Here is a 7,404-nt window from a genome sequence, read left to right on the forward strand (position 1 = left end):
TCCACACGACAATGAGACGCCTGAATCGCTGCATCCAAACCCCTTGGCTGATCGCATGCCCTTTCAGATGTCACCCTCACATGTCCACCCACAGCCATCCACCCCAACCATCCACGACCTGGCTAGCTGCCCGGCCTCTGCGGCCCGCCTGTCACCCTTCATCTCGTCTCGCTCCGCCGCACATGCTTGGACACCTGCCCGCCAATCATCGGCCCTTCTGCCAACCCGTTTGCCCTTCCGATTGGCACACTTCGCCAACCTTATCGTCTCATACAACCTTGAAAGCTCCAACTCTGACTCCATCGGCTCCAAATCTTCCGCCGCCCTTAGCTCCTGCTCTCCAAACTCTCATCGCTGCTGCTGATCGACATGATCGCCAGCTACCTTCGTGTTCTGCTGTCCGCTCCCCCACATCCCCTTCAAGCACGAACAAAAGTCATATCAGTAAATAACCTGGAGCTTAGGATATTGCTAACCTTCGCCCTTATACTAATCCAGACTGCAGCGCGTCTATTCAATTTCTTCCTTGCTCAAACGGGGCGGGGTCTTCACTTCTCCCCCCAGCTCAGCGCTGTGGTTGGACGAGGCGGCGAACCACAGTGCTCCGCGCTTGTACCAAACGCGCATGTAGCTGACGCCGCAATAGAACCCGCAGCTAATGCAATGTCGTGCACCCAGAGCCCTCGTCACATCCTCCAACACCCTGTCTGATGCAGCCCTTCACCACTTTGGAACCGCCTGCAGAAACATGCCTCTCAGCAATACATCACATGCGCCCATTAGAGGCACAGCGACAAGTCACAATGCTCTTTTCAGCTTGACAAACTTCTTTCAGAAAGCCCTGTCCCCCTTTGCACCTCGGCACCCACTAGCTCATACTATATTGATCTGCGCCCAGGTGCCATATCTCCGACTGATCGGCGCTCAATTACACGTGTGCAAGTCCAGACGGCGGATGGCTTGACTCTGCCTAGCAGCACGATCAACGGTCGGCTGATCGCTTTGTCGTCTTCGCACAATCTATGAAATGACTCGACGACCCCAACAGCTCCATGTCCGACACAACACTTATCACGCACTTACAGGTCGCATATGTGCCTGCAAATGGTCTTCATGGAAGAAGGGCAAGAACACATCCCGCCACACCAGCTGGTCAGGCCTGATCGTCATTAGTACAGCATACCCGCAAGAAACTTCAGTTGACTTACAGTTTCCCCTTGGGCTCCAGGTCAAATTTGCGGAAGACATGGCCGAAGCCGAGGCGCAACTCCGCCCAAGCCAGGCTGCGAAAAGTTACCACGTTAGCTTCGGATCTCGTCTGAAGTTACCGAGGATCAGACTCACTTGATTCCCAGGCACATACGTGGGCCGCGCGAGAAGGCGACGAGCCACTTGTCCAAGTCCGCAGATTCATCGAGCCAGCGCTCGGGAACAAATTCATCTGGCTTTGGGAAAATGTCGGCGTTGAAGTGGACGAATGTGCTACCACACGATACAATGGTCTAGCACGCAATCAGCACGCGTCTTTGCGTAGAACAGAATGCAGACATACCTGCGGCGGCACTTCTACTCCCGCTATCGTTGCACCGGCTGCGGGAACGATGCGCAAAAGGCCCGCGGTAACTCCCGATGAGAGCCTGAGCGACTCCTTGATGACCGCGGTCAGATACGGTACCCTTTCGAGATCGCGGACCGTGGGCTCGTTTCCGATGAGAGATGGCCATGCCGCGGATAGTTCCGACTTGAGCTTTTGCATCTTGTCAGGATGCTTGAGCAGGTGAAAAGCGCCGACCATGAGGGTATTGCCGACGGTGTCTGTGCCACCAAACATGAGCGCTTGGGCCTCTTCATACAGGCTCTCAGCCGATGGAATCTGCTTGTCGCGATGCGCTTCCGGGTCCATTAGCCGATGGTAGATGGTCATGTTGTGAGGGAGAAGTTTGAGCTTCTCTGGGTCGTCAGTGAGTTCGTTGATCTGCTGCGAGAGTAACTTCAACATGTTAGTAGGCCGCTGCCCCAGCGAGCAAAGAACATACCTGGTTTAGATCGATCATGCCCGCTGTCAACGGGCTAAGCTTCCTGGACAGATTGGGTGGGCATTTCAGTATGAAGTTCTTGAACAAATCAGAATACTTGAAGTACATAGCAACAGGGGTCGCCGCATCAAGAGCCACGACAATAGGCGCCTTGAAGTCAGGCTCATCCACCGCGTGGATGGATTTGCCAAAGCAAAAGGTCGTAATGACATCTATACTCATGCAGCGGAATGCGTAAAACAGATCAACACTTGCAGAAGCCTTGCTCTGCCGCTCAAAGGCTGCACAGAGAGCCTTGGTCTTTTCAATTAACAGACCCTCGGAGCTCTCAATGGCAGCCGGCGAGAAGGAGCGATTGAGCACATCCTTGCGGTTCTTGGCCTCGGCATACGTGAGATAGCCGAAGCTAGATCTGTCCTCGTTAAAGCTCTTGTAGAGCGTCGCTTCCTTGTCCCAGCGATTCTTGTTGTTGTAGATGTCGTGGTAGGCTTGGGGGTTGGCAAAGTGGAGCTAGGCCATGATGGTCAGCGACACGTGGTGGCACCAGAGTGGGGTTCACTGCATTCTCGCGATGCTTCACACACCTCGTTGGGTCCAATACGAACAACGTCGCCTATCGTCGCGCACCACACGGGTCAGCGTCGCACATTTGTGTACTGCGTGCCAGGTCCCTCGTACCGTATTGCGCATGCAGCTCGACCAGGAAGTGGCAAAAGGACCGGTTTGCGATGCACTCAATATACGCTTTCCAGTATGTCGTAGCGCCGGCGAGAGGCGGTCCCGGAAACTTGGCCAGCGGATGGACGTAGACGTTGTAGGTCACTGCGTACAGCACGTAGGCCAGCAGGGCTGTCAGTCCCGCGGACAGCAGTACCGCTGCGCTGGGTAGGGACTCGACGATCGGCATTGATTGGTGGGACAGTTCGCCGGGCGCTGTGAGGATAGTAGGAGGATGAAGTTGACCTCAATGGTCGCGCGCAGTTCTCGCAGACACGAGTCGACGACGGCATCCGCCATCCCCACTTCATTAAGGACAACTCTCCATATTGCGGACGACCGCGGCCAACCGGAGCACCTGGCTGATAGCGCTGGTGTCTGGCCGGTCGACTGTCTGCATGCGTGCATGTCGCCGGCGTAGAGCCGCGGTCACACGGCTGTCGGGAGCGAAAGGCAGTAGTTCGAGCTGCTGGCCTGAACGTTGCAATCGGTACAAAAGGTCACGCTAAGTGGTGGCAGGGCGACCCTCTCGTTCGCACTGTTCCGATACCTGCAAACCCCTCGCTGCGACAATCATCCATCTTGCGCCTCATAAAACATGGCCGACATTGGAGCCCAGATCGCTCATGTAAGCCGTCACCGTGTCCCCATGCGAACGATCGTCGCGTTGCTAACACAGGCGACTAGGACTCGGACGAAACCGACTCGGCATTTGGCGACGATTCGGCATCGTAAGTTTCCCAGGATGACGAACCCGCCAACCAGCCGCCTTCTGACACGGACCGAAGCGAGACGACGTCCCTGAAATCGGCCGTATACAACTACAAGTACCGCAACGGCCGGCGATACCATGCATACAAGGAAGGATCATACTGTGGGCTGCCCGCTCGTTCCATGCCAATGCTGTTCCTAAGTGAGCACAGGGGGGCCGAATGATGAGACATCGGCAGACCAGCTCGATATCGTGTATGGCATGCGACCCATTTGGCGAAGGACTCGTGTTGACTGGATTGGGTAGCCACCATATCTGCCTCCTCTTACTCGATGGCGAGCTGTTCCTGGCACCCATAACGAAACAGCCCATGGTACGTTTGGATTCAGACAGGACATCATGGCTGTTGGCTTCGGGCTGACAATCGGGTACTCTAGCACGTCTTGGATCTGGGGACTGGCACCGGTATGCAAGGAACACCCTGATCGACGAACGCATAAGCTGACCAGTCAGGAATCTGGGCTATGTCAGTCTCACGTTCTCGCATGTCGACCGACAGACTGACGCGAAACCAACAGCGACTTTGCGGATAGATACCCATCGGCCGAGGTGCGTACAGATATGCGACGAAGAGTCCGTGACACCATTCTAACAAGTCCAGGTACTCGGAACGGACCTCAGTCCCACCCAACCCTCCATGGTCCCGCCAAACGTCCGCTTCGAAATCGACGACTTCACCGAGCCCTGGCTCTACAAGAAAGACCACTTCGACTTCATCCACATACGATCCCTCTTCGGCTGCGTAGCCGACTGGCCAGCCTTCTACAAAGAGTGCTATGAGTACGTCCCACACCCCATGACCTCAGAAACAGCACGCATACTAACCCCGCGCCCCAAGCCATCTCCAACCCGGCGGCTACATCGAACAACTCGAATTCAGCGTCGTCCCCAAATCCGACGACGGCACCGTAACCCCCGGCTCCATCTACGACCGCTGGGGCAAGCTCTCCCTCGAACTCGGCGACCGCTTCGGAAAGTCGCTTCGCACAGCCGACGAACAGCGCGCGGGGATAGAAGCAGCGGGCTTCATAAACGTCGTGGAGCATCGCTGGAAGTTGCCGGTTGGTGGCTGGCCGGCGGATAAGCGGTTCAAGGAGCTGGGGCAGTATAACAGGATTAATTGGGAGCAGGGGATTGAAGGGTGGAGTTTGTATTTGCTTACCACGATTATGGGGTGGACGAAGCAGGAGGTTGAGGTTTATCTTGCGCATATGAGGACGGCGTTGAGGACGAGGGGGATTCATGCTTATCAGGAAGTGTAAGTTACTTGTTTCTCGACCGACGGTTTTTTACAATACTGATGAACGCTTAGGTCGCTGGTGTACGGACAGAAGCCACCGCGGCCAAGGAAGAATGATGATGAATGAGATGGTATGATCAAAAATATCTGATAAAGAAATCGAAACGCAATCATATTGTCGCGCATGCTTTCCACTTCTGTGTGATACAATGAGCCTGCTTGAACTCCGATGCCTTCACGCTAACGTCGCAACGCCTCAATCGTCGAACGATGCGCGCAGATGGAGGAGATGTGGCATATGCATGCATTTTGATGATCCAACGAGATATATTCTCTACACTACAGTCGCGCATTACCAGCAATCTGCACCCCATTCGACAACCGCAGCCCAAACGGCAATCCCCTGACATACCTGTCTGTGTACGGCACACCCTCCATCTCCGCAAACGCCTGATCGATATCCTTGTACATATCGTACGCGTTCATCTCCTCGATCGTCAACTTCTTCGCCTCGTCTTCTACCTTGTAGTTCGCCATTGATGTGTTGCTGCTGAAGCCTACAAATCCCCTCCGTTAGTTACTCGTTCTCTGGAATGGGATGATGATGATGATGAGGCTGAGATACATACCAATACGTTCGTTGATATTGGACGCCGCTTTCGCAGCAGAAGCCTGGACTTTTGTTGCGCGAGGCAGTCGCACTTTCTCGTACACGGCAAGCGACTCTTGCACATTGCCTCTGAAATATTCTTTGCTGAAGAGGATGCCCAGAGCTGCTGCGTCTTCGATTGCCATGCAGGCGCCTTGGCTTTGGTGCGGCATCATCTGAGCGATACAAGTCAGTTTCAATATACATCGAAATGGCATCATGTAGGAATGGTAATCCTCTTACCGGATGAGCAGCATCCCCAATCAAAGCAACACACCCCTTAACAACATACGGATAAGGCTGATGAACCCACAGCCGCCACGGCCTCACTTCAATCCCAATAGCAAGATGAGCCTTGACCTTCTCATCCAGCTCCGGATACGGCGCAAGCAGTTCCTCAACCGGCAAATCGGTACCACCCCACGTCTGATTCGCATAATCCCCTTTCTCGCGGGGGAAGAAACAGTAGTAGGAGAGGAGTTCGCCGCCGTTACAAGGCGAGAGGACGATCTTGTCCCACTTGCCTTCCTGGCCGCCCCAGTATTCTAGCGCGCTGTTGAGGGAGTAGTCTTGTAGGCCGAGGCGCTGGATGTCTTTACGCAGGACGTTGGCGTGCAGGCAACTGGATTCTGCGGGGCGCTTTTCGGGGTTCAGGCCGATTATCTTGCGGGTGGTGGAGCCGATGCCGTCGGCGCCGATGATGAGGTCGTGGTGGAAGGTGGTGTTGTTGGAGAAGGTGATTTGGTTGGTTGCGAGGTCTATACTTTGGCACTGTAACCACTCATCAGCACAGTCAACAGTCATGCGTAGATAGACCATGGAATTCTCACCGGATGGTTCACCAACAACACCACCGGCGTCCCCTCTCCCTCCTCTTGCAGCGCACACTCCATAAGCATCTTATGCATATACTGCCGATGAAACATATTATACACATACCCCCACCGCTCCTCGTAGTCATCAAGATCGTAGACGCTAACCGGCTCGCCCGTCGTCCAGTCCCGGTTGATGAGCTTCTTCAAAACAACAGGGTCGCCTTTCTCGACATCGACGCCCCATTCGTGGAGCCAGCGCGTGCCGTTGGCGGCGCAGGAGACGGATGCGCCTGCTTCGCCGGCGAAGTCGTTGCGCTCGTAGATTGTGACGGTGTGGCCGGAGCGGCGGAGTGCGATGGCTGATGAGAGGCCGCCGATGCCTCCGCCGATTATGCCTACGCTTAGGGGTCTCCAGTTGTTGGCTTCTGTTGAGCCCATGGTTGCGAGGTTCACGTCGGTGTTGTGAAGGGATGGATCGCTATGAGGCTGAGTGTAGTATGGAGAACGGAAGATAGTGTTAAGAAGGCTGAAAGACGAGTATGAGGATCATTGGATTGGATCACCTCCTCCTAATGTACTGCGTGAATGCCATCTTCAGCCCGTACCTTGCAGCATTCCGACATAGCTCGAGCCACTCAGCCGATGTGAGCCTTCGAACTTCGGAACTGTCTTATCTGCAGACGGGTATGGGGAAGCAATAGGCACCAATATCATTGCAGAGTTTACACAGACTGCGGTGATAAGACTTGTCGTTCATGACCGAAGTTGGAAGTTGGCGAAGTCGCGTAGCCGTAGGATGTCTGTGTAACATCAATAGACGATACGTAGCCGACACGGAAGATCCGACGGAAGTCTCATCGGATCGCTTCAAGGCTCTCTTGCGCAATTGTACTAGTGTGTGAGGGATTGTGATCCTTCCGCCTCGAGACTTGCCGTCTACTCTGGATTTGCTTCGACTTCTCGAACAAACGTATTCTCATACACCCTCTTTTTCGCAACCATCAACACCCAGTCTTGCTGGACTTGCGGCCGTCCACATTTGACACCTATGATTCGTTTTTGCTCCGCAAAGCCATCTTCGGAAAGGTCATCGCACTATGTTGGCTTTCGCATCCCACCAAAAGGCACGCTGATTGATCGTAAAGAGTTCCTCGGTGACACGATGCTGGATGGCA

At 54.5% G+C, this 7,404-nt stretch overlaps 3 protein-coding genes across 3 annotated transcripts; 1 reads left to right on the forward strand and 2 right to left on the reverse strand.

The window, feature by feature from the left end:
- Positions 1-1,071: 1,071 nt before the first annotated feature.
- On the reverse strand, positions 1,072-2,943 carry J4E79_010466 (uncharacterized protein; the record flags this gene model as incomplete). The annotated part of the gene is made up of 7 exons (XM_049359303.1): positions 1,072-1,159; positions 1,209-1,283; positions 1,345-1,502; positions 1,553-1,990; positions 2,037-2,546; positions 2,621-2,649; positions 2,715-2,943. 7 exons carry the CDS (start codon positions 2,941-2,943, stop codon positions 1,072-1,074), a joined length of 1,527 nt encoding a protein of 508 aa, XP_049206114.1.
- A 408-nt stretch (positions 2,944-3,351) lies between these two features.
- On the forward strand, positions 3,352-4,787 carry J4E79_010467 (uncharacterized protein; the record flags this gene model as incomplete). The annotated part of the gene is made up of 5 exons (XM_049359304.1): positions 3,352-3,381; positions 3,441-3,484; positions 4,044-4,074; positions 4,127-4,305; positions 4,364-4,787. 5 exons carry the CDS (start codon positions 3,352-3,354, stop codon positions 4,785-4,787), a joined length of 708 nt encoding a protein of 235 aa, XP_049206115.1.
- A 317-nt stretch (positions 4,788-5,104) lies between these two features.
- J4E79_010468 (uncharacterized protein) lies at positions 5,105-6,667 on the reverse strand (the record flags this gene model as incomplete). Its single annotated transcript, XM_049359305.1, has 4 exons — positions 5,105-5,322; positions 5,395-5,590; positions 5,658-6,185; positions 6,245-6,667. 4 exons carry the CDS (start codon positions 6,665-6,667, stop codon positions 5,105-5,107), a joined length of 1,365 nt encoding a protein of 454 aa, XP_049206116.1.
- Between the last annotated feature and the right edge of the window lie 737 nt (positions 6,668-7,404).

Source organism: Alternaria viburni (assembly GCF_023758015.1).
Source record: "Alternaria viburni strain BMP 2772 chromosome Unknown scaffold_31, whole genome shotgun sequence".
Classification (NCBI taxonomy): Eukaryota; Fungi; Ascomycota; class Dothideomycetes; order Pleosporales; family Pleosporaceae; genus Alternaria; species Alternaria viburni.